General features: G+C 38.0%; 5 protein-coding genes across 6 annotated transcripts; 2 read left to right on the top strand and 3 right to left on the bottom strand.

The window, feature by feature from the left end:
* The first annotated feature begins 66 nt into the window (after positions 1 to 66).
* LOC109855791 (nuclear protein 1) lies at positions 67 to 1,856 on the top strand. The gene is made up of 2 exons (XM_020430392.1): positions 67 to 398; positions 994 to 1,856. The coding sequence occupies exon 1, from the start codon at positions 180 to 182 to the stop codon at positions 387 to 389; it is 210 nt and encodes a 69-aa protein (XP_020285981.1). The 5' UTR covers positions 67 to 179; the 3' UTR covers positions 390 to 398; positions 994 to 1,856.
* LOC109855799 (mediator of DNA damage checkpoint protein 1-like) lies at positions 1,580 to 14,208 on the bottom strand. Its single transcript, XM_020430405.1, has 8 exons — positions 14,116 to 14,208; positions 13,861 to 13,965; positions 13,393 to 13,491; positions 9,826 to 9,918; positions 8,952 to 9,131; positions 4,620 to 8,865; positions 4,217 to 4,528; positions 1,580 to 4,144 (listed from the first exon to the last, which is right to left on the bottom strand). Exons 1-8 carry the CDS (start codon positions 14,206 to 14,208, stop codon positions 3,933 to 3,935), a joined length of 5,340 nt encoding a protein of 1,779 aa, XP_020285994.1. The 3' UTR covers positions 1,580 to 3,932.
* Positions 10,527 to 13,298, top strand: LOC109855787 (venom carboxylesterase-6-like). Its single transcript, XM_020430384.1, has 8 exons — positions 10,527 to 10,778; positions 11,010 to 11,307; positions 11,463 to 11,660; positions 11,776 to 11,954; positions 12,043 to 12,208; positions 12,280 to 12,615; positions 12,730 to 12,856; positions 12,945 to 13,298. The coding sequence occupies exons 1-8, from the start codon at positions 10,581 to 10,583 to the stop codon at positions 13,144 to 13,146; spliced, it is 1,704 nt and encodes a 567-aa protein (XP_020285973.1). The 5' UTR covers positions 10,527 to 10,580; the 3' UTR covers positions 13,147 to 13,298.
* Positions 14,209 to 14,420: 212 nt separating the features above from the next.
* Positions 14,421 to 21,301, bottom strand: LOC109855794 (phosphoribosylformylglycinamidine synthase). Of its 2 annotated transcripts, none has more exons than XM_020430393.1 (10): positions 21,214 to 21,301; positions 19,857 to 20,182; positions 19,548 to 19,689; positions 19,309 to 19,459; positions 18,448 to 18,838; positions 18,228 to 18,340; positions 17,883 to 18,127; positions 17,068 to 17,777; positions 15,214 to 16,917; positions 14,421 to 15,135 (listed from the first exon to the last, which is right to left on the bottom strand). In XM_020430393.1, the coding sequence occupies exons 2-10, from the start codon at positions 20,120 to 20,122 to the stop codon at positions 14,865 to 14,867; spliced, it is 3,993 nt and encodes a 1,330-aa protein (XP_020285982.1). In that variant the 5' UTR covers positions 20,123 to 20,182; positions 21,214 to 21,301; the 3' UTR covers positions 14,421 to 14,864. The 2 variants fall into 2 exon arrangements, with proteins under 2 accessions (XP_020285982.1, XP_020285983.1); XM_020430394.1 differs by having other exon boundaries at positions 19,857 to 20,150; positions 21,214 to 21,295.
* A 543-nt stretch (positions 21,302 to 21,844) lies between these two features.
* LOC109855795 (integrator complex subunit 8) lies at positions 21,845 to 25,885 on the bottom strand. The gene is made up of 12 exons (XM_020430396.1): positions 25,647 to 25,885; positions 25,151 to 25,568; positions 24,831 to 25,068; positions 24,526 to 24,762; positions 24,201 to 24,446; positions 23,866 to 24,115; positions 23,358 to 23,768; positions 23,029 to 23,283; positions 22,699 to 22,957; positions 22,490 to 22,608; positions 22,058 to 22,407; positions 21,845 to 21,972 (listed from the first exon to the last, which is right to left on the bottom strand). The coding sequence occupies exons 1-12, from the start codon at positions 25,762 to 25,764 to the stop codon at positions 21,853 to 21,855; spliced, it is 3,021 nt and encodes a 1,006-aa protein (XP_020285985.1). The 5' UTR covers positions 25,765 to 25,885; the 3' UTR covers positions 21,845 to 21,852.
* Between the last annotated feature and the right edge of the window lie 463 nt (positions 25,886 to 26,348).

The raw sequence follows: 26,348 nt of genomic DNA, 5'->3' as shown, positions 1-26,348 counted from the left end.
GCGGCCATCGAGACTCCGGAGACGCATATAAAACCCGAAGCGGTCGGACGCGGCTTCAGTATTGAGCCAAACTGCTGGTGAGAGAGTTGTTCTCGAACGAACGTTCCCTGCGCACTTTATTGTTTCGCCCAGCGACTGCATCTTTTTTTTGCGAGCGAGAAACCGATTTCCGGTGAGCAATGTCTGAGGCGCACTTTGACGAGTACGAGCACTTCAACTACGACTACGACAAGCACATCTTCACCGCGCACGGCGGTAAGCAGAGAAGCAAGCGGGAAGCGGTCGCCCATACCAATCACTTCGACCCGAGCGGCCATTCTAGAAAGATTCTCACCAAGCTGATGAACACCGAGCATAACAAACGGCAACCCAGCAAGAGCAAGGCGTAATCCGTTGAGGTGAGACTGAGATATGCACGCACGTCTTACTGCGCGATATAAACGTCTTCGGGCCGTTTTTTTTGTCTCTTGAGAACGTATTTTTTTTTGTTCCTCGGCGAAATGACGTCATTCCTTCGAATCCGTTCCGCGAGCAAGAACATCTTTAATTTATTCCCGAACATTTTTGTATAAATTATGAGAATTCGAAATTTTGCTTCTAGTCAATTACGTTTAATCTTTGTCTTCCTCTCTGGACAATTTCTGATTCAACCGGACTTCGTTACCTGCTATCCATCTTGCTTTTCAATGTAAATTATCGGCCGCGAAAGGCGCACGTATACACACTCACATCGGAGTATTGCGTCTCATTTTTCGTTATCGGCACCGGCTATCTCTCGCTCGATGATTCACACAATCGTATATAATTTATTTTTATTTTTGCATATTTTTTTTCTATCTGCAACACTCGAGTTACGTAATGTATAATATTAGTATAATTTATGTCGCTCATAACATGTAATATGATTATTTCGGGAAACTTCGAGGGAACGCGTACCTTTCGTTTTCCTCGCACTTGCTTTGTTTCAACACATTCCAATTGTTTCGTTTTCAGATTGCACGCTCCTATCTTCGCGGCGGGCGCTGTCAAGTTGGATCTCATCTCACAAGACTTTACCTTCCGCTTCTAGGACGACCTGAATAACAAAAAAATAAAAAATAAAAAAAAAAAAAAATTATATGTATGCCACTTGATTGTCGAAGATGCATTTAGTCGTAGGTTCTCATTTAACGCGGCACGATAATTTTATAATCGTGCCTAATCATTATTTTCATTTACGATAAAATATGCACGAATCACGTTATTCATTTATACCCAGCAAACAATTTGGCTGTCAGATGTCGCGATTTTGTCGCCAACCCCCACACCAAATCCACATCCATCTGTGTCCTCAGTAGGATATGGTTTTGGTGAGTTTTGGTGACCACGTTGGGTTTTTTTGTGTCTGTGTGTCAACAGCTTTGGCAGCACACAAAGCATGTTTTTCCGTATTGTAGCATTTTCTGCACACAGTTTCTGTTGCCAGGTCTGCGCAGTCAGAAATTGTTTGCTGGGTAAGAGTACAAAGTGACGTACATTCATACATATACTTCGACCATTGCTTACTTCGTGTGAATCTGAAGTTTGCGTGACGTTTTTTTTTTTGTTTATTAAGAATGATATATATCGATACGATTACTTTGATTCTTGCGTGATAATTATTTTGATTTTTTGCGTGAGGTATTCTTTAGTTTACCTGACTTAAGCTATGATTTTTATTAAGGTTTTTTTTCTACTTGGCGTACGATTATTATAGAACTTTGTAGTCTATACGTAAAATCGTTATATGCGGAACTTCTTTTCGCGCGTGTGTTTTTGCGCACATATGTACGTTGTATACGAGCGATTGTTACTGAAATAAAGAATAATCGAACATACTCACCACGCTACGATTCTGCGCAAAAAAACTTCGGCCACTTGGACGTCTTTTCGGGCCTAATTTTGCGATTTGTTTGCGAAGACGGGCTGTTGACTTTTCTCCGTCTAAACAATTTGAAGGTCCAGATGCGATTTTTGATTTTCTTCCTTTAGCGAGTAAAACTTCTTGTGCGAGGCAGTAGCAGTTAGTTTTGATACTTTATTTCCTGGCTATCTGTTACGTCTCGCTCTTGGAATGTCTTACAATCTTTAACTTGGAAAGAAAATTTGAAAAAGAATTGAACGATTGAGTGAACGTTAAGGGCAAATCTTGGCTGTCGTTTATTCGCGTAAAGAATAACAATTGTCTCGCGATACATCATCATAATGTGAAAAATACACGTGTGAAGAGAAAACTGTTGATCCGATTCAATTCAGCTTGAGATTTAGATACTATTCAATCAAGAACACATATACGTCTCTTACCTTTGTAATAACGTCATGAAGTATCAACAGAATTGCAAGATACACTTCTCAAGCTTTTTAAATATGAAAGAGGATAACAAATACAATATTATTATATAAACATTTCCGAATCATTATATGATGATGTTGAAAACACGCAGAACTGTGAAATAAAGATTTCTAGTTAACGAAAGAAAAAAAAAATGTGCTTTTGTTTATTATCTGTATTTCACAAGATGTAGACAAATATACTGAAGATTGTTTATGCACAAGTAACGTTTCAATCGATAAATCCCCAAACTTCTCTTGCAGATGTTTTTTGTTTATTGTAAAATGATTTAAGGAAATAATTTATTTTTGTGTGTGACATTTTTAAGGTAACTCATTTGACGCAACGGTTGTTCGATCATTCAACAATCAGAAAAAAAGATGCAACAATGTAGATGAATGATCGCGAAAATTTTTTAGTTATTTTTATTAAAAAAAAAAAAAGAAAAGAATTTATTCAAATTGATAAATATCTGCCATCAATAGTAAGTCAATGAAATATTGCAAAAGTTATTATACTTTTGTGTAACGGGTTATTTTCATTCATTTCACATCCGTTATGCTTCATCATTTATGACGACCAAGTTGTTTTTATTATATTACGCGTTTTTAATTTTTTATTAAAGCATACACAAATAAAAATAATAAAAAATACATAACATCGAGAGATAGAACATTATTACAATATTTGACATTATTTTACTCTCGTGTACGTATTTTACATATAATGATATCGATTAAAACACCTTTGCATGCAAATTATAAAAGTTATGGCAACACACCGGGAGAGTAAAATAGGAAATATAGCCTTAAAACTATGTTAAAACTATATTAAAAATGTACAGAATTAAATCCTATATTGGCAATTTTATATATATTAAATCAAGCAATGATAATTGTGTTTTTCGAATTTTCTTATATCTGTACATAATAAAGTATTTCAATATTTTATTATAAATGTAAGAAAATTCGGAAAGAACTGGTCGTATTTAAAGGAGCAAACGCAAGTCGCAGGTCTCGTGGAATTGATTGATCGTATTGGTCAAATCAGAGAGCAAATCGATTGTCAATTTTGCGAAACTTGCAACTTATGCTTTGCATAAATGCTTGCTATTAATGTAAAACGACAGTAATATATATAGAATGTCATTTTCAGATAATATTGTAATATAAACAATATTTTGTTTAAAAATATTTTGTTTAAACTTCGAAATATTTTGACTGCTTTCATCCTTTTCGCGTGCAACGTGGATAAAACTTGCAATATCACAAATTAATATCATTAAAATTACACTTAATCGAGATGTAGTTAATGAATTAAACAACTTTTGTTATGTTAAAAGATTTAGTAAGTGTAAAAAAGATTTAAACTTACATTGCAACAAATTGTTATTTAATACACTTATAATAAATATTGCTATAATATCAAATACGTTAATATAAATCTAGTCTTTGTACTTTGCTAATACGGACAAAAAAAATGGCCAAAAATACAAGTGATTTCTCAAAATATTAACGCTGTTAATAATAAATTACCATTTACCTGAAGGAGAATTACTGAGAAGCATTCTCATTGAAAGATCTCAGAGTAACTTATACTTATCAAAATCCACTTCCTGCCTTAAAATACCGGTCAGAATAAATTCAGTGGATTGTACAGTTATAGTTTTCGGTGCTTTCGCGATAAATTTTCTCGCATTTGTCAAGTCTTCTTCGCGCGAAATCACCACCGCTTTTTCAGGCCATTTAGTCGGCGGACGCGACAGAACTTTTCCACCGCAGGACGCCACCATATCTGAAAACAGAATACATCTTTCATCAGACAAGAATTTTATACGAAGACACAAAGAAAAGTGCTTCAACTTGCTTTTCAATTCTTCTATAGGAGGTGGCGCGACGTTCGGTGTTACCACGACAGTGTAGCCGTCGAGTAACTTCTTCTCTTTGGCTTTATCGAGACTCTTCCTCAATCTGAAGCTGAACTTGGCTTCGGCGGCGGGATCCTTCAATATGTAATTCTCCCAATCTAAAAATCGCGCAGCCGGTTCGCTATCTCTCAACCAATCGATCGCCACTATCGGTATGCCCATCGCCAGCGCGCACAAGAACTTGTACGTCCTGCGAACTTTGTCGGTGACCAAAACGGTGCACTTCGCCGGTTCTTCCACTTTAGTTCCACCTAAAAAACAAAATTATCAATAAATAAACTATTATCAATAAATAAATTGCGAATTTGTTGAAATCTATCCGAGTTTGTATTGCATACTCACCCAATGTTTTAACGAGCTTGCTGTAATCTTCCGCTATGCCCGTGAATAAAATTCTGTGCTTTGCTGAGATTGGCGAGGAATTACTGAGAACGGACGCACTTCTTCGCATTCTAGACGGCGTTGAAGGAACAGACGGAACTTCCACGCTTGCGTTCATTCTTGAAGACGTACGTACGTTAGCCGCCTTGGGCGTATTTTGTTTTACCTCGACTTTTCTCTTAGCGCCCACTGCCCTTGATCTCGAAAGTCTAGAACTCGACGAAGAGTCACTTTCGGAACCGTCCTGGTAGTCTCCGACGATCGAGCTTTCCGAGGACGAATCAAGAACCAAATTTGTGGACTTTTTATTGACACGAGTAGGCCTCTTGAATGTTTCGTCTTTCACCGGAATTTGTACTGTCGACTGCGAAGAGACCGAACTTCTAGTCATTCTTCCGCGTTTTGCTTTTGGCGCAGAGGTATCGAATTGTACTTTGTCAGAGTCGATATCGGATGACACGCCGCTACTCTCGGAAATTGAAGTTACTTCGCTGTCTGTGTTAGACCGTTTACTGTTTCTGGTTCTTAAAGCTTTTGAAAATATTTTCGCGTTACTTTGTTCTCTAATCAACAAATGCTCGTCTTGCACGTTACCCTGATCTCTATTCATGATTACTTCCACTTCTTGCGATTCGCGTCCTAAGAGGGTAGGTCTTATGGGGGTAAGCTTAATTTTAAGAATTTTATCCTGCTGTTTAGCCATCGCTTCCTCTTCTTTCGCCTGGACTTGCTTGCTCGTGTTATTTTCTTCATTCTCAGTTACATCATGTATCGCGACACGACTGCCTTTAGCATTACGTTTGCTCTGTTTAACGTTAGCTTTTTTGGAATCGACATTTTCATTTATTTCTGAACTCGAAGAGACATTTTGATTGTTTCTCGATGAAGCTTTACGCGTCTTATTGGGTTTAGAAGGATTTGTATTCTCGATCGCTGAAAGATTTTCAAGTTTGGCATTAGTTTTAATAACAATACTTGGAAATTTGCTTCTGGTTTGTCTAACGTTAGATTTTCCGGAATCGACGCTTTCGTTCAATTTTGAATTCGAAACAGGCTTTTCGCTATTTTCCAACACTTTAGACGCTCCTTTAATGGTTCTGGAAGATTTATTACTCGCGATTACCGAGGTACGTTCGTGCGAGTTGGTCTTAGTGACAATATTTGAAGATTGTTCGTCGACGATTGTTTTACTCGTTCGACGCGTAAGAACCGGACTGTTTTCCGCTTTATGTTTTTTTGATTCACTCTGTTCTGGGCTTTCTTCTTTTTCATTCAGAATTCTCTTTCTGTTGGCAGCAACGGACTTTGATTTCGCAGGTTTATTGACCGCGCTCTCAACATCTTCTTGCGAACCACACGAGTTCTGATCATTACGTTTGCTGGTGCGTCGCGTAGCTCTTGAACTATTCAGAGAGGGACTTCCTGATTCACTTTCGGTCTTTTGTTCCAGAGTTTTCGACGCACTGGGCGAAGAACACGTATCTTTTTTCTCGGTCTTTTTGGCTCGTACGTTTTGTTTACGTTTCAGAGTATTGAACATTCTGTCCGCCATTTGCTTAAATCGCTTGTAACTCGATTCGCTATCTGACGAACTTGACGGATGATCGTCGTTGAGCAGAACTGGCGATTTATTCTTCGCTCGGTTTTTCTCGTCTTTCTCAGAATCTTGAGCACGTTGGCTCATTTTTGTCGTTACGCCTTTATTCGCATTGCGTTTTCTGCTCTTTGCGGCGGCTTGTTTGATGGTTTGCAAACTGCGCACAGTCGACGTCGATGACGCGGAAGGACTCGGTGGATTTGAGAGTGTCCCCGATATACTAACGGCCGGTAAACGAGTTAGAATGTCGTCGTCACTCTCATTCAATTCATTCAACGTTCGCACACGTCGTCCATCCTCCGATGGGCAAGATGGACGAACGATGAATTCGCTCGGCGAGCTCTTCTCTGCGTTATCGACTTCGGCTTTGCCAGAACTCTTTTCCAACGCTTTTTTGTTCTCTTCCGACGCGACTTCGCCTCTTTTTCGCGTCAAGCTTAATTTTCGAAGATTTCTCCCGCCATCCTTGCTTTTACTTGCATCATCGTCGTTTGAAGGTTTGACTGTCGCATCGTTCTTATTTTTCTGCGAACCTTGTTTTTCCTTCTTAGATTTCGAATTCTCGAATTTCTTATCATCGTTTGCTTTCGACACCTGCGAGGAAGTTATGCCTTCCGCAGGAGCTTCAAACTCTTGTGTATCTCTTATAATATTTCTCTTCCGTCTTGTGGTAATATTAGAAAAATAAATATCTTGCGAATCGTTGTGTTCGTTATTCACATTGTCAGTCTTCGCTTCGATACTGGGTAAGTTGCGCGAAGATCGATCGCGTAATTCTCGACTGTTTTTCGTTCCAATCTGTGACGCGTTTTCTATAGGAGCTTCGTTACCGACTTTGGATTTATCGGCGGACAAATCGTTATCGCACGACGATTCCAAAATATCTTCCAAAATTTGAGTGGACATCATCTGCGGCTCGTTTATGTCGTCGTTGATTACATTATCGAACATTTCGTTGAGATTTCGTTCAAGAGTGTCGTTTAGATTTACTTCGGCGGACTTATCGGTTTTTTCGCGCTCGGGATTTGTTTGCTCTTCAATCTCGCCGATCTCTTGAGTGAGCGCCATTTCGTACTCTTCATTTTCGCGATCAAGATCTCCCGGTGTACGACGATCGTCGATTTGACCGACGTTCGGATTGATAATTTGCATGGATGTTGCATCGTCTACGACGTTTTGATTATTTTTCGACGACGTATCTTTGAGATTCGCAAGTTCGTGGGAAACTTCGGATGATAAAATTTCCGAGTTCTTAATCCTATCGTTTACTTTTTGCGTGAGCAAATCGTACACATCTACAGACTCGACGCTAGTGCTCGGATCGTTTTTACTATTTCTCGAGAGCTCTTCAAGTTCCTCCTCCGCGTCTGTTTCGTCTGAGTCGTCAGCGGTTTGCTTTGATTGAGGTTTTTCACATTTCTTCTCCGAATCATCTATCTCATCGTTCTTCAAATTGTTGCCGGATAAAGCTGCGGTCTTGATGAGTTGAGTGGGAGCCTCAAAAATGTTATCATCGTCGCTGTGATCTTCGTTGTCGGACGCGTTTAACGCACTCTCGACGTTATTATTTCTTTCCGACGACGTTTTCGGTTTCGGTGTGGACGTTTGCGCTTCTACTTGATTCTCGATGCCCTCGTTGAAGAACTCCAACAGTTCTGTCGACTCGAGCAAATCGCCGCTCTGATTTAAACGCGAGGAAAGACGATCCTCATCAATTCCTGGCGAGGACAAGTTCAAAGATGCCGGGCTACAGGATCTGGATTTCGACGCGGATCCCGTGACTTTATCGCGATTACTCGCGCTATTAACAGCGTCTTCTGTGTTGTCTTTATCTTTGTCTTCATTAGCTCGATCACTGCTGGTCTCTTTCGTAGTGCCATCCGATTCAAGTTGAGTCTCCATGTTAGATATATCGCGGTTCAAATTTTTACTGCTAGTCCACGCAACTTGAGTTTCCATGTCGGATATATCGTTTGCGTTATTGCTAAAGTTTTGCGTATCCAAGTCAGAAATATCGCGCTCGACCTGTTGTGGACTTTTATCGCAATTTTTATTCTTACTAGTCAAATTGTTATCTTTTTTAACGACTTGCGTTTCCGAGTGAATATTAGTGATAAAATTCTTTGCAGTTTGAACATTAGTTCCGTCTATCTGAGTTTCCAGTTCGCTGATATTATTTGCGTAATACTTTTGCGTTTCTAAGTCGCAAATATCGGTAGCACGACCTTCATCTATTTTATCTTCAACAGTTGGTCTTACCGATTTCTTGCTAGCATCAACATTTGACTTGAGAAAATCGTCTGTGGAAAATCTTTGCGTCTCTACATCGTGAATGGATGCCGATTTCTTGCGTATTTCTTCGAAGCTTTGCGTTTCTACATTAAAAATGCTATTATCTCGATTTTCGCTCGTATCAGATTCTGATACGAGCAACGCGAGACTTGACACATTGTCGCTCTCATTATCGCTAAGAGACGAGCCGCAAGATAAATTCTTTTTACCGATATTCGTGGATTGATGTTGGGGCAACAACGGTTTTCGAAAGACGCTGTTTTCCTCGTCTCTTTGAGTCCCGAAAATAATGGATCCGTCGGTGCCGGATGACGTGTTCTGCGTAAATGTCGAAATAAACACGTTACGGTATACGAATTTCGCGCATTTTCTCTGCGTACGCAGTATAATAATGTAATACTTACGATAGACGAATCCGGTGTGTTCGGAATAATAGTGTCTGGCGCTTTTTTTCGCGATGGTGCAGGTGTTTCGGGTATCATCGTGTCTTCCGCTTGATATGTGTGATAAATCGCACGCACTTTTCCGAACTCAATGACGCTCCCATCCTTGAGCTCGTATGATCGTTTCGGACGTAAAATTAACTGTATTGTTGAAAATATTGTTGAAAATCAGATTAAACATTACGCAAAAAAATTAAATATTTATTTATATATATATTAATATCAAAAATAAAAACATGTTTAACTTAAGAAGCGAAAAAAGGCATCACAAAAAGATTGAGATAAGATAATTAAAAAATACGCAGTGAAAAGCTTATTAATTGTTGACGTTATATGTATTTTTTGTCTTATAATTGATAAAATGTGTTATAATAAAATATGGAACAAAATATATATAAATAATTACGTAAGCGCGTAATAATTTCACGACGATACGTTATTTTCGTATCGTGATATGTATTACAATTTTATTAAACGTAACTCACATGTGCTATAAAAGTTAACTTTTATAATTTATTATCAAAATTTTTTAGTGTCTATTAGAAGATTTTTAAACTCTTTTCTTCTTTCTGTGATATATCTATTAATAAAGATCAACTTGATATGTTTTTGCGTAACAGATATAAGTATATATATATATTGTGTTCCACATGCTTGATTTATTGGTAATAATTCCATTGATTGATCATTTCTTCGCACAAGCGGTATTATATAACAAACTGCTCAAATAATATGTACAACATAAGCACACAAATGTGATACGAAAATGAACGACAAATAAACGACAGACGCACTGTGTTAGGTGTGTGCGTAAAAAATAAAATATATTCATTACATTATTAAGCTTCGTCTTATTGGACGAATCCAGATCGCAAATCCATGTTGATCCTCCAGCAGCTTCGATCTCTGCGTGTACCTTCGACACAGACTGTAAAGAAATGAAAGAAAAAATTTACACATGTGTTACAGAGTTACTAGTCAACACATTTATCAATCTAAATATAATAAAAAATAGTATCCAACAATAATTCAGATGATGGAGAAGAAATGCGGAAAATCTCTCGGAGCAAACCGCTGATAACTCAGACGAAACAGACGCGGAAGAGGAACTTTCGAGAAATAGCAAGAATCGAAAAAAGGTTTTAAAATTTATATAATACATAATAATATATATATCTATATTAATTTAAAAGTTCATCTACCTCTTCATAATTTTATCTTCAAAACAAATTTTTAAAACGTAAGTGTACATAGTATACACTTTATAAATGTAAAAAAAACATCAACAGATACAAGATCAGCAAAGCAAAACAGTACATTTTTCAAATTTTAATCATTGAAGTGTTTTTCATATACAATTGCTGATGTTTGATGCAGAAAATTTATATACGCATTATCAATACAAAATACACTTCTTCACGCTTATCTTATTTAAGTACGTACATACACGAACACATGTTATTATATGACTATACGTATGTACATGTGATACGCGACTGTGCGAGAATACCAAGTATGATATATAACAAACAACCGGTATCGAAGAACAGTCAGTCCGCACTGGTTCGCTTCGAAGACAACACGTGAATCATGCTGGTGAAGCTGCTTATCATTTTCATTTGTACAGGCTTAGCCGTCCACGCAAATGTGGACGAGACTTCGCCGAGAGTCAAAACTCCCTTGGGAGGAATAAAGGGCTATTACAAAACGTCGCAGAATGGCAGAAAATACGAAGCGTACGAAGGAATTCCTTACGCGTTGCCACCTACTAAAAAACTGAGATTCAAGGTAAACATCGTAAAACAAAATTTATTACAAAAAGACTTAAACGAGATGAACGTTTCCGTCTTCTTATTGTGACTTGATTAGCTACGAATTATTACAAGTAAATAATAAACAGTGATCACGCACGCTGCTCGTGACTCCTCACTTCATACGTTGATTCGTTTTCTTCTTTTTTCATTTACAATTTGATTCTTAAAGATTTCATAGTTTATAATCATGTTTATCTTCTCGCAGCCTCCTCGTCCAATATCGCCATGGGTCGGCGAATTATCGGCCACGAAATTCGGTTCACCTTGTGTGCAATACACCCAGGAATCTGATTCGGATAAAGTGATAGGCGCCGAGGATTGCCTGTATTTAAATATTTACGTGCCAATGCGGGAAAAAACGACGAACAAAACTCCTATGCCGGTGCTGTTCTGGATTCACGGTGGTGCCTTTCAATTTGGCGGCGGTATATTTTACGGCGCCAAGTATTTGATGGATCACGACGTCGTGTTCGTCACGATCAATTATCGTCTGGGACCGATGGGTACGTGGTCGAAATTACGTCTCTCCAAATAAAATGATCGGAAATCACGATAGCGCGTTATTCTGAGATAATCTCAAATAATAATCTCTTAAAAACAAAAAAAAGACAAAGCTACTTCTCTCACTGTTTATTAAAGATAGTTATCAAAATATCAGGTTTCCTCAGCACGGAGGATGATGTGGTTCCCGGCAATATGGGTCTCAAAGATCAAAATATGGCTCTTCGATGGGTATCGGACAACATTGAGTGGTTCGGCGGCGATCCGAAGAAGATCACTCTGGTCGGTTGTAGCGCTGGCGGTGCGAGCGTGCATTATCATTACTTATCGCAACTAAGCGCCGGATTATTCCAAGGTACATAAACTACCTTGCTAAAGAAAAACACACAATGCAAAAACATAATAATAAATGATGAATATGATATAATCAGTCAAAAAAATTGAGTTATTTTGTAATTTCAACATTTCAGGAGGCATATCTGTCAGCGGCACCTCGTTCAACTGTTGGACGCAGACTGAGAATTCTCTGGAGAAGGCCAAGAAACTGAGCGTTCTGATGGGATGTCCTACAACTAGTACGAAAGATATGATACGCTGTTTGAGATATCGTCCGGCTCGCGCCCTTGTACAAGCTACCGCAGAATTTCAAGTACGTCTCTTTTTCTTTCTCATCTCGGTAAGACATTCGAAGCAAGTTTCGAAAGAAAGTTTTTTTGATTTCCTTTGTACGATCTCAGACGTTCTTCTACAATCCCTTCACGCCCTTCGGACCGGTGGTCGAAAAAGGCGGCGACGCGCCTTTCATTGACAGAACGCCCGCGGAAATAGTGAGTAGTGGAGACGTCCAGGACATATCGTGGATCACGAGTGTGGTGAGCGAGGAAGGCCTCTATCCTGTAGCCGGTAAGTTACAAACTAAGTCCGAAGAAAGAATCTTAGAAATGTGTTTTTTCTCATATTAATTATTGCTGTAGAATTCATCGCTAAAGAGGAAGCGCTGAAACAACTTAACGACAACTGGAAGATTCTTGCTCCGGATTTTCTCGACTTCAATTACACAATACCCAGAGAAAAACACGCCGAGACCGCTCATCTCATTAAGAAGCATTATTTTGGATCAAAACCGATAGATCGGCATAGCACAAAGCAACTGGTGCAAATGGCGAGCGATCGTTTCTTCGTGACCAACAGCGATAAGGCTGCGCGTATGCAGGCCAAAGTTAATCAAAATCCGGTCTGGTATTATTATTACTCGTACGAGGGAGCGGAAAGCTTGAGCTTTACTTTTACTCATACTAGAGAGAAATATGGTAAATCCAGATATACCACGCATATATTAACTTTTGTATATAAGTGTGTTGCACACTTTAGGAAGAAGATTTCAACTTGGTAAAAATGTATTGTTGTATATATTATATTTATAGGAGTCTCTCATGCCGATGATGCCTTCCTTATATTGGATACTCCTTATATTAACCCAACAACAACAGAAGAAGATCTCAAGATGCAGCAGAAGTTAATTGGGGTCTGGGTATCTTATGCCAGAGATGGGTAAGCACAAAAAATGTGTGCTAGTTTATTGCACACAATGTAGACAAAATAAAAATAACTAACATTTGCTTTGGAATTTTTTTTTCAGAATTCCAAAAGTAGACGGTGCGGAATGGTTGAAAGTTGATCCTTCAGCGAAAGAACTGCGTTATCTACACTTTTCTAGTCCTACAGAGATTAATATGGAAAGTAATGCCAATCTTGGAGAAAAAGAGTTTTGGAATTCAATTTCTTTTACCGAGAATGTTTTGAAATCACCACAATCTAACACCAGAAAAGAAGAGCTTTGAATGTTTTTAAGAAACATTCTTGTGTGCACGCATAAATGTTGCTTGTTAAATTTCCTAACTATCTGTATAAGATCTATATAGATTTGATTCAGATGATAACTCTTTTGTATACAAGTTTAGTGACTATTAATAATAAATATTTAATAAATGTTTTTTGTGATATTCTTAACTCACACAACAAATTCTTAATATTCCATCCACCTTATAATTTAATTCCTACAAATCACGAGGAGTGCATTAACTTACCTGGTCGCTTATGACAATGTCACAGCTACTAAGCCTACCAATCCTTATAAGTCCTTTCTTGATTTGATGATCAATAGAATCAATGCTTAATGTTCCAACCTAAGAAATAATAAAAGAATTTAATGTAAAAAAATGTAAAATATATATTGAATATTAATAAGCAACATATTGTAAATGTAAAGTAACACAGTCATGCGATTAAAAAAACTAATAAAAAAAATTTTAAGAAATGTATCTATTATTTAAAATTTACTAAAATTTAAAGCAAAACAACTAAGATATAACATGTGAAAAAAAAACAAAAATTCGAGAATGTATGTATGAAAGTGAGCAAAAATTTCCTCGTTTCTTTCCCACAGCACGCCATATCGTGTGTGTGCACATATACATAAATAAAGACTCGTTTGATCTTATGATAAATACTCGTTAACCTCCACTCGTTTAATTTTACGATAAATGCTCATTAACCTGCACTGATTGCTCTTCTTCGGGAGCCCATGAAATTCTCTGAGTGGATGGAAAATCTTCGTCATCGTAGATCTGCGTAGCTGAGAAATCCATTGTTATTGGAACCTGTTTGTAACACGCGACATAAATATAACCTTTTTCGCGCAATTACATAAAACGCCCGCACTCAAGTTCATATATTATTACTTGACACACAGAAACAAAATTTCACAAATATATGCGAACATTTTAACATCAATGACGCTCAAAAATTACATTAAATACAACAACAATTTCCCGAAAAACAGACTGCGCACTTGATCCGGCTTGACCAGGCTTGACTGGAGTTTGACGCGGCGTTCCCGCCATAAAGCTTATTACATCACAAGTTGTAATTTAGGGTTACAGACATTACGGTTGATAATCGCAGACTGACCAATAATTGAACAAGCTGCATCGATCTGATTGGTCGATCTGCAATCGTCTCTTTCTTTTGCACAAAATTTACTAGGATATTTGTTTTCTCATACGTCAAATTCTAGTGACTTTATTCTTTGATAAATTTTTCACACCGCGCACAATGGCGGCAACATTAAGAAAAAAAAAATCGCCCGTAAACGGCGCGAAGATAAAACACGATATCTTAATATACATTGCTAAAGAAATGTTTCGAATCTCGTTTTTATTTACATGTTGTAGATATTTTGTTGAAAAAATTTTGAGAAATATAAAAATATACATATATAAACATATATATAGAGCAATAAAAATTGTTGTCTGATTGCAGCAAAATATTTGATTGTTCGGAAAGTACGTAGCGGTTTTTAATAAAATTTAAAGACTCATCGTATTGACACACACATAATTTAGTTTCTGTAAATGCTCATATACGATATTGTTCGATCTATCTGCGCGATATCTCATCTACGTGTATCAGACATAAAATACCGTATCTATTGGAAACGCTTTGCTTTCCGAACACAATCCAATATATTCTTCAATTGGACTAAATAACTTTTTTTTAATTAGTTGTTCTGGCACCAGAAATATGCATTATCGAAAAGTCGTTGCCACGCCGACATTTTGTAGTTCTCGAAGCATTTTTTATCGTTGTTCCACTCTTTTGTCCACTGCGACGGTTTCCAAGGCCACTGCCACACTTCTGTACATCTCTCCGGGTGCGGCATCATCGCTAAATGTCGACCGTTTTTGGAGCAAACAGCCGCGATACCCTTTACGCTGCCGTTTGGATTCATTGGATATCGTTCAGTAGAGTTGCCTTGATCATCCGTGTATCTGACACACACACAAATATAGAATAACATATTAAAGAGAATAAACATCTAAATAATTTATTTGCATATAAAAACATACCTGATCGGCAAGCAGTGATTTTTTTCGAGATTCTTCAAAACATCTTCGCGGAAAGTAAATCTGCCTTCCCCGTGAGCCACCCATATCCCGAGAACGCTACCTGCCATATCTCTCAACATAATTGAGGGCGAATTTTCGATTCTGACGGTACTCCATCTGCACTCGAATCTCCCCGAGAGATTGTGATCCAAGTGAATTCCCGATTCGTTTTTAGCGTTGTCTTCGTCGCCCACCCAGTTTAGCATGCTCATCAGCTGACAGCCATTACAAACTCCCAGACTGAAAGTATCCTCCCGATCGATGAATCGCTGCAGCTGTTCGCGCAGAGACGGATGGAAGAGAAAAGTAGCCGCCCATCCTTTGGCGGAGCCGCAAACATCAGCGTAGCTGAAGCCACCGGGGAAGATAACACCTCTGAAAACTTCCAAGGTGACGCGATTCTCCAGCAAATCCTGCATTGTGACATCCCAGACGTCGAAACCGGCTTTCTGCAGACAGGCCGCCATTTCTCGGTCTCCATTGATACCTTCCTCTCTTATAACAGCTACCTTGATCTCTTCGCCCAACTTCGGCCGATCTCTCGGATCGAACGTCAGATGATAGGCGGGAACGGTTCGTTTCTCAAGACCGTCGTATTCCTCTTGGGCGCAGATAGGATTCGTTTGATGGCATTCCAGTTGATAACTCGTGTCTTCCCAGATTCTCATCGTCTTGTATACAGTAGTGTCCAAAACGATTTTATTGTGCACTTTGATAGTCACTTTGGAGTGTATCCCGAGACCTACGGATTTTCCGATTACGTACGCAGGAACGTCGTTGTAATACTGGAATATTTCTAACACTTTATTTTTGTGATGCTCATCGACTTCTAACACCCAGCCGACCTCCTCGGAGTATAAAATCTCAACGGCGGACGCGGATCTATGACTTATGTCGACCTCTATTCCGGATATACCACCGAAGCACATTTCCAAGAGACACGTGATCAACCCGCCGTCGCTGACGTCGTGGCCAGCGAGAACGTAACAGTTAGCGATTAGCCACTGAGTGGCAACGAAGGCGTTCTTGAGAATTTCTGCGTCTTCGATATCTGGCACGTCATCACCCAACTGGTTGAAGACTTGAGCCAAGGCCGTTCCTCCGAGCCGGCTCTTCCCTTTAGACAGATCGACGAAGATCAGACAACCTTCTTTTCCTTTGGCGGGGGCTTTAAGATCCGGTGTGATCACCTTTTCGATATCGTCACAAGGAGCGTAACAAGATACGACAAGAGTGCCAGGTGCCTTGACGACGTCCTTGCCGATACGCGCGGCCATACTGAGCGAGTCCTTGCCGCCATCGATTGCGATCCCGAGCTCCTTCATTAGCGAGCACATCGCCGAGCAGGCGTTATAAAGCGCCGCGCCCTCACCCGGAAGTTTCGCCGGCCACATCCAATTGCCGCTACACTTTACGTCTCTCAGATCGGTAATCGGCGCGAACACCAGATTGCTCAGAGCCTCAGCCACTGTCATTCGCGCGCCGGCCTCTTCATTCACAAGTCCTTTAATCGGTTGCTCGCCGATTGAAGTCGCGATGCCCTTGTTAGAGAAATACGAAACGGCTGCTACAGCGACGTCTGCCACGGGAGTATGCAAAGGACCGACGCATTGTTGCTGAGCTATCAAACCAGTCACGCAACGATCGACCTTGCTTGTCAGATACCTGTGCGTAAAACATTCGATTCTTCTCTTTTTAATATCTTCCAAAGAAAAATATAAAAAATATATTAAAGCACTCAGTGTTTTTGGTTTTACACAAAAAATGATGAGAAATATATAAAAGTAAAAAAATAACGATAATAAGAGCACGTACCGCTTGCAAGCCACAGAAGGTAGCCGAAGAACTCTGTCTAAAGCCTGAACCACAGTTACTTCATCTAACTTCAGTGAAAACTTCTGTTGGGATGCTCTCTGTAGATTGAAGACTTTACGAGGCATTTTTCCAAGAATAACCTCTAATTCCAGATTCACCGGATGCTTATCGCTATCTAGACTTTTATCTTGATCCTCGAGATACTTGGATTCGTCAGTGTTGTCCTCTTCGGAAACGATGATTTTTCCATTTCCAGTGACGGTACCGACAAAGTTGATCGGACATTTTTCACGCGCGGCTATTCTCTTCAGCAAATCGCTGTCTTCTGGCTTGCACAGAATTGCGTTGCTCTCTTGGTACTCCGCGCCCCAGAGCTCCAGCGTGCTAATGCTGGGATCGCCGAGATCGAAGGTCTTCGTGAAGATCACGGCGCCAGCAGGTTCCACCAGCTCCTTCAGAACATTACCGTTGCCGCCCGCGCCCTGATCGTGAATACTGAGAATCGGATTGTTCTCCATTTCTACGCACGCGCGCACCACACGATTCAGTTTCTGCTCCATCTCAGGATCACCGCGTTGAACCGCACCGAAATCAAGTTCCTCGCTGTTGTCACCCTGCACCTCCACAGAACTCGCCGAACCGCCACCCACGCCGATTCGATAGACGGGTCCGCCGATTTTGACCACTTTCATGCCCCGTTCCGCTGGAATCTGAAGAGTTTGCAAGAAGTATATGTTTACGAGTTATTACTGATTCAATTTTGAAAGATGTGATAAAAGGATAAGTCCCATTCTATTCTACTACGTCAAATTTACCTTGTTAATAAGATTCTCATCCATAGTTCCCAGACCTCCGCTGAACATGATAGGCTTGATCCACTCTCGTCTGACTCTCGCATCGTCTGTTCTACCGTAGGAACGCACGAAGCCGCAGATAACCGGTTCTCCAAATTTATTGCCGTAATCGGAAGCGCCGTTACTTGCTTCAATTAATATTTCTAATGGCAACGCCATATTGTTAGGATAAACTGCATTCTTGTCTTCCCATGGCAAATTATACCCTGTACGAAGTTACATACAAGTTATCATACATTTCTAAATATTATTTATTATGTTTTTTAAACAGATCGGTAAATTTATAAAACCAAAACTTTAATGTACCTGGAATGAGAAGATTGCCAACACTGTAACCAGCAGTGCCCGCTATGTAATTTCCTCCTCTTCCAATTGCTTGAATGTCTCTCAATCGACCCCCGGTACCTGTTGTGGCTCCACTGTAATAATATTATATGTACTTCCCTCTGCATATTCCGTATATTGTATTCAATATAACAAACTTTAAGTTATTTTTTTATTTTATTCTATAAAAACGTAAGTTTACCTAAAAGGTGCGACACCAGTTGGAAAATTATGAGTTTCTGCTGTGAAGATAAGATGCTGGCCCGTGCAGTTCTTTCCGAAATTGCTGCATCTGTCAGATTTGGTAGGACGCAGAACGGGGACTTGATATCCTTCGATCGCGCTGCTGTTATCGCTAAATTTAATCACGTTATTCGGATGCGAGTAATTTTGCGTGTCTATGATCATGTCGATTAAGGATTGTTCTTTCTCTTCACCGTCCAAAACAATACGTCCTTTGAAGAACCAATGGCGACTGTGTTCGCTGTTCGATTGAGCTAGGTCAAAGCATTCCACGCTAGTCGGATTGCGTTTTAGTTTCTGAAGAAACAATTCTGTATAAAAATCTAAGTCCCAGTCATCAAATGCCAGACCTGCAAAATAAAATTATAAAATAGATTAATTTTAACACTCAACACAGATTCACACATACGTGCGCACACATACACACACACACACACATCACACAAATCAATTATATTAAAAATAGAAAGAAAAATAAAATAAAACGAAAATTATAATTAAACTACATTCAAAATAAAATGATAAACTATATTCAAACTTTAAGAAAAATTAGCATCTGATAACAACAAAACAAGATAATACTGAAAAGATTAATCTGGAAAAAAACAACGTCACTATTAGAGACTTACGTAATATTTTTATCATTTCCAAAAAGGAGATTTATTTGAACTTGTATAAACTTCTTGTGTGAGCTTCTGTGTCAATGAAACAATTTTCATATTTTGATTTAGGAATATTATATAGCTATATCTAAATATTAAGTTTTAATTGAACTTCTAAACTTAGTTTTTTTTTAACTTGGTGCTCTGAGCATAGTTACCTAATTTCGAGTTGACTTCTTCCAATGCCTTTCTGCCTTTTTTCATTACATCGACTTCAAACCATTTTTCGGGTTTGAAACCGTGATCAAACGTTTCGATAGGTTTTAAATATCTGCATTCTGTCATCTTATCTCCCAAAACGTTTACAATCTAAAACAATCGATTTTCTTCTTTAAATGAAATATATATATTAAAAATATTTAGTATTATAATAACTTAATGTAAAAAACATATTTACAGCATTTTCTACTTCTTTGCTAAATGTTCCTGTATGCTTGATGTTGTATCTGACTGCAGTTTCAATTCTTGTTATTTTGTCTAACTTGACAGATTTACAGATGGAAACTGCGTTGCTGGAAAATGCTGTTGAAAAATTCAGCCTGCAATAAAAAGAAGTATTTTAAATTGTTTGGAAAAAAACAAAACTCCACTAGTTTTCTCGAATATAACTACACAGAACATTTTATATAAAACTTTATTAAAAATTAACATCCATTTTTTAGACGTCTGTAATTAACTTTATATCTGTATGGGCAAATTATATTACCTGGGTCCAATTTCGATAATAGTAGCATCTTGAACGTCGTCAAAAACGCTGCTGGACCGAAAACATTCCCGTTCAAAAGGTGGTGCTAAGATCCATTTTAATGTACGAACTTCTTTCTCGTTCAGTGAATCTGTCGTTTCCACGTAATAACATGTTTCGGTCTCAAGAGCAATTACCGAAGCCTCGATTTGCGTGACCTTGCGCAGTTTGTTCTTCAGCTGGCCCGCTTTTAGACCAGGTGTTTTGTAGAACCGGAGGATTCCCATCTCACACAGACGATGGATGCGGGAACAACTTTAATGAAACCGACAGCAAACACGCAGAAACTATGAGAGATAAGAAGAAATAAAGTGTGTGGTGGCGGTCTTCACCATTGCTCAATAATTAATATCATATTGTAAGTTGCATCAAAGTCGGAATTATTTCGATCTCTCGTAAGAGAGTCTTCTACGTTGGGGGTATTGACGCAATCGAGAAAGAGAAATAACAAATCTAAACAAACTGATAGCATTGAATTCGTCTAATTGATCTCGAATCAACTTATCTTAACATACAGTGCAAGCGTTTACAAATTTTATAATCGTTCGGAGTTAATAATCTCAAAATAGAAATAAATTTGCATCTAACATCTTGAAAAAATTCTGGTAACAAGATGACCAATTGCAAGACTAAATAAAATTACATTTAAGTAAATAAAAATATTTATTATAATACTTGAATATTATAAATACATTTAAATGGTTATTTTTTAAATTTTGTTCATGTAATTCTTCTGTTATGTAATTTTTTGTTTAGAAATATTTATAGAAAAATTTCTTTTTAATTATATACTAGGATCCAAGGACACACTGGAGGTGGTATTCACAGTTCGATCTTATGTTTAAGAGACTATTTTAAGTTTTATCTTAAAATGCACATCCGTCTCATTAGCTACACACATTATCTTAAGATAAACTTAAGATAATTTTGTGAAATATAAGACCAAACTATGAATACAGGTCTGGGAAAATATTCGAATGATTTATGACGAGGTCGTTGATGTTATCGGTTGTTTATCACTTTGTGACGTTCACCCGGCTAACTCGCTTTACGTGATACGAGTGTCAATTGCTCCAACGATGTAGAAAGAAAATATAAAAAGTCACAGAGTTGCCTTGAGAAGTAATCTTGAAAATATAATTGTACCGGTTATTTAAATTCTTCTCTAGTTTATAAATAAGTTTCATTTTATAAAAACACAAGTATATAGTTTTTTTTTTATTACAATAATGATTTATTGATCTATAAATGATCTGTAACCTACTGAATCTCCGTGTTTTTTCTCTCACATGGTTTTAGTAACAGAATATATACATACCAGTAGCTTAGGAAATTACACGAAAGAAACACAACATGCAATAATTAACATGTAACATTCCCGTTGATGCGCAGTAATCAACTCTCTGGACCAATCAGATTAAACATCATGGTGAATCAATTTGAATCAATTCCGATTGGAACAATTCCGTTGTTCAACAATTTTTATTAGACAATTGGAAACAATGCGATGAAATCGAAATGGTTCTAGTAACGTTGTAAGCAAATGGCTTCCGAACAAAAAGTGAAAAAAGCAACGTTGACAAGTAATGACAACCGAAGTAAAGAGGAGGTTATAATATATCTTGGAGATCCTACTTTTTCGTATTACTTGGGCTGCGATCCGATATTCGCTGCCAGTACTAAAAAAATATATACTTCACGTCGCATGTGCTATAGATTTCCAAGTACAATGAATAAAGATTACATTTATATAAATATGCCCTATATTAAATGTACGTTTTGCGATACTCCTGTTTTTTTTTTTTTACATCTTCCTGGCTTTGTATTTGAAAACAAACCCAAACAAGGTCCTTAATTCTTGAAAAACTTTCGTATACGAAACTCTACTGTTAATGTACTAGACTTTAGTATACGCAAATTGTTGAAGAATCGAGGTCCAGGCACGTATCTTTCTTATTTAATAAACATATTGCTTTGCTAAGGCTCTTAAAAATTTAGCTTTTCGAATATTGGCCGCTTCTCTTTGAATCTCTTCGTTATTATTAGAGTTCAATTCCAACAAACCGATAACTTTGATCTGTAAGAAAATGAGTTGTTTTACATTAAAATAATATGTTACGTTATTCGATTAAAATAATATGTTACTTTATTTGATTCTTTACCGCAAGTTGTTTTCTGTGATGTTCCCCGCGTTTCGTATGCAAATGTATGAGGTATTCGAGTATCGTCGTGTCCCAGATACAGTTGTAGTAAGCATCCATAGCGTCGGCGGAGGCGCAGCTTTTTTGATCGCTGGCTGCCATCTTGAACGCCAAAGAGTAATCCACTTCTTCCAGAAACTGACACAGCACAGCTGCTTGGGTGTAACACTGCAAGTGGGCGCAGCACTTGATCATTCGTCTATAAACGAGATCGTCTATTTGCGTGCGTGGTATAGGCTGACTGAATAAATCACTGGCAACCATAATTGCCTCCAAGTAATATTTCATTGCGCTTTCGTAATACGCTAAAACTGTGGGAAAAGAAACAAAATGATACATTATCTCACGCACAAATATATATTCTATGTTATTTGTATTGTAAAAAACGCGAACCGAAATTGAGATCACCCATCAATCTCAACCAGGACACATTGCAGGGATGGTATTTCAAGGCTTGCAACAGTAATTGGAACAACAGTTCTCCAATGTATCTAATGTTGTACGAATTTGCACTGCAAATCAAGTATTATATTAATAGTAATTTTGCTAATGTGTAAAATCATGAATTTCAACATCAATGTGCATAAATAAAATATACGCACTTCGGTATTCCAGCGGGCCATAGAGCCAAGTATTGCGTGTGTAACTCCAGACTGGACTCGTCACGTAAAATATTGCGCAAACGTGCCAATAGAGATATGACTACAGCAAGGACTCTTTGATCCCGCAACCGCGTGAACGTGGTGGTGATAATTGCGGCCATGTCCTTTGAAGAACCGCTGCTGGAACTACCGCTGTTGCTGCTGCTACTCGCGCTTCGTTTCTGCGGCTGATCTCTGTTTGGACCGAACGCTGTTAACACTGAGAAAACACGCGATTTGAATCTTTGAAGTTTTCTGTACGACGATGTTTAAATAGATAAAATTACGTACCCATATCCCACGCTTCGCGCGGAAATTTGCGGGTTCCTTTGTACTTGATAACATCTTGGCAAACACTGCTGATGACAGCTGCGAATTCGGTATAACTCCAGCGTTTCTCTAAATTGATGAGATATTCCCATTCACCCATATTCAGAAGAAAGACCGTGCAATATTCTATGATTTCCTGCCGCGGGATCAGCTGATCGGACGCTTGCAACGCACTGAGGCACTGTTTACTCCGCGTAACCATACTCGATCTATCACCTGAAACAGTACTTGTTTCGTATACCGAAATAATTGAATAAATTTGCTGTTTTTTTTTATCTTAATATACGTACAGATATTCGTCGCTGGCCATGCGTAAAAGCACTTCCATATTTCGACGAGCAGACATTCCCAGTTCACCAATTTTGACAGCTTGAAAATCGCCGAACCTCCGCTCTTCATGGTATCCTCCAGCTCCTTGTCCAGGACCTTGAGCAGCTCAATGGCACAGTCAAAATTTTTTGCGGCCACTAACTCCCGACTCTTTGCGAGTAATACATAGGAATAATCCTGAAGGAAACCTCTGGGAAGCGACATTATCACACTTTGCAGAGGGATGGGCAAGTCCCAACAGTTGTTAATATGCACCAGCGGTTTTATGATATGCTTTCCCTCCAAACGAATCAACATTTCGTGAATCACATCGTGATCGTACGATTCCATCAGTTTTTGTTCTAGTTCGAACATCTCGATTCTTGAGCTTTCTGAGAGTTACAACAAAACCGAGATTATCGCACACAAAATAACATCGTAAAATATATATGATTTTTATCCTTCAAATTTATACTTATTTATACTTACTTATGTACGGTACGGATGGTATACCCCAATTGTTGTGAAGCAACAGGTCTGGTAATTCAGACGCATTGTCAGTATCCGCCTCTTGAATGGCGGCAAGTTCCGTTTCGTCGAACAACGACGAGATAGAAGCATTGCTGAGAATTTTGCCAGCGAGTTCTTCCACATCAGCGGTGTTCACAAGATAAAGAAGATACCGCGCAATTCTTTTTTTGTCTGTGGACGATGCTTTTTCCAGAACATTTTCTATAGCCTACAACATCAAATGTAAAATACAGCGTCTAATAGTAGTATAAAAAATAAATTACAAAAAATAAACTTCAAAAAAGGTACTCAACCCATAAAAAAATATCCAAACCCTTTGAACCAGCTGTTTTAATTTCGTTCACATAATCGCCTATAATTATGCTGCTGTCAAGAACTTTCCTAATCAGATTCAGGCATTGTATTTGCAACAGAAGATTCCGATCGACCACGTATTTCTTGTTAATCAATCCGCCTTGCAAGTCCAGTTCCAAATTGTCTCTATAAACTTCGGGGATCTCCCTGTAAACATTATCTGCTTGCAAAATCTGCAATATATTCTGCAGATTTTGCATGTAATATAAATATACGTTAATACATAAGTACACATTGATTTTATATGCATGAAATTATACCTACAGTATATTGATCTTTAATAGAAGTGTGCAAACGCTGTGTCAAGGTGGGAGTGTGTCCCTCTAAAACTACTTTGCAAGCCAAACAACAACCATCCAAAAATTCCTTCTGTACTTTACAGTACACCAAATTCTCAGTAGAATCGAGCTTGTTATGCAACTCCTTTGCTTGTTGAATGTGACAGGTTGCATCTTCATATTCTTCTTTCAATAAATGAAACATTGCCAGATCATAATGTATCTAAACAGTAGATTTAAATGCTTTATTAACTCTGTAAAAACAATATTTGTAGCCATTAAATTATTTACCTGACACTTAAACTCATCTACATTCACCACACACATATTTTCCCAATTTTGCTTGATTTCTGTACTGTCCTCTGTTAACATTTGAAAAGTATCAAATGAGAGAATCTTTGGCTTTATGTTGGGCATTTGTAAAATAGCATTTAAAACATTTACACTGTCAGATACATGAGTTTCCAATTTTCTGATAATATCATCCACTATTCCAGGTGGCATATAGGTTGATTCTTGAGTACCTGGTCTGATTTATACACACAAAATAATTTTAACCCTTTACTTTTCAAACCTTAATACACATTATATATTAACAAAATTAAACATACATATGAAGCAATTGTTGTTTTGGTTGTTTATTGTTGAGAGCTCTGCAAACAATTGCTCTCAAATGCCATCTGTGATATAATACTAATGTGAACAAAAGCTGATCGGAAACCTTTTCCAAACAATATTCTGGAATTGAAGGTATCTCCACCACGACATCCGCAGTGATAAAAAACAAATCTTGCAGCAATGTCACTTGTATAGGTAATGGTAGCTTTTTTTCCAAAATATCTAAATTCCATTTGAGGCTCGCTGCAACTTTCAAAGAGAGTATTTTCAATGCCAAATTCCTGTGAGACAACTGGATCGCGCCGTTGGATTTCACGTCGTTTGATTCAGCATCGACTGCTTTCGTCTCAGTCTCTTTTTGATCGGAGCTAATTGTCATAAACTTGATTATCAAATCTGTAGGCGATGGATCTAAAAACACCGTGAGTAATTTATTTATACATAATTTAGATATTTTTATCAACGATATCCGTAAGTAACGTTGTTTACCTGGAGATGATTTTGACAGATGCTTCTGCAATAGAGAAGGATTCAATAAAAATTCAAACCATAGTATCGTGTCCGGCGAAATCGGCACAGTGCCTGGTCTGAGCAAGTCAACGTCCATAATTTTGTTTTCGCGAGAAAAACCTTATTACTAACGTGTTACATTAATAAATCCCTTTACAAAATCTCGCCGATATACATCCGGTAAGATAAAAAACAAACTTGAATGCAACACGAGAGAGAAGCCAGCGCCGCAATGTGCATGTTCTTGCAACTACGTGGTCATCCCCGCAAACAATCTGCAGTTGATAATAATGCTATGTGCACAAATTTGTTGATTCTAATCTTTGATACTTGTTTTTATTAATAATCCTATCAGAAAAAGCGTGTGCAAATAATCAGAATCGATTCTATCGATCTTAACAATTAAACAATATAACATTAAATATTATATATGATATGAAGAATATATTAAATAATATATATTATACATATAATTTATTATATATTTATATAATTATACTTTATATTATATAATATATACTTGAGCAAAAGGATAAGGCGCACCTCTCAGCCATTTTCGAGAAAACTCGATTTAAATTATATAGCGAAGTGTAGCTTATATACCGTTAAGTTAGTAATATTTTCGAGAACCGCTGCGTAGCGCAGGTGCTTAGGTGCCTGACTACTACGCTGGAGACTAGG

The sequence above is a fragment of the Pseudomyrmex gracilis genome, unplaced genomic scaffold (assembly GCF_002006095.1).
Source record: "Pseudomyrmex gracilis isolate BER0280 unplaced genomic scaffold, ASM200609v1 scaffold_99, whole genome shotgun sequence".
In the NCBI taxonomy this organism is placed as follows: Eukaryota; Metazoa; Arthropoda; class Insecta; order Hymenoptera; family Formicidae; genus Pseudomyrmex; species Pseudomyrmex gracilis.
This window is presented reverse-complemented; position numbering and strand designations above follow the sequence as displayed.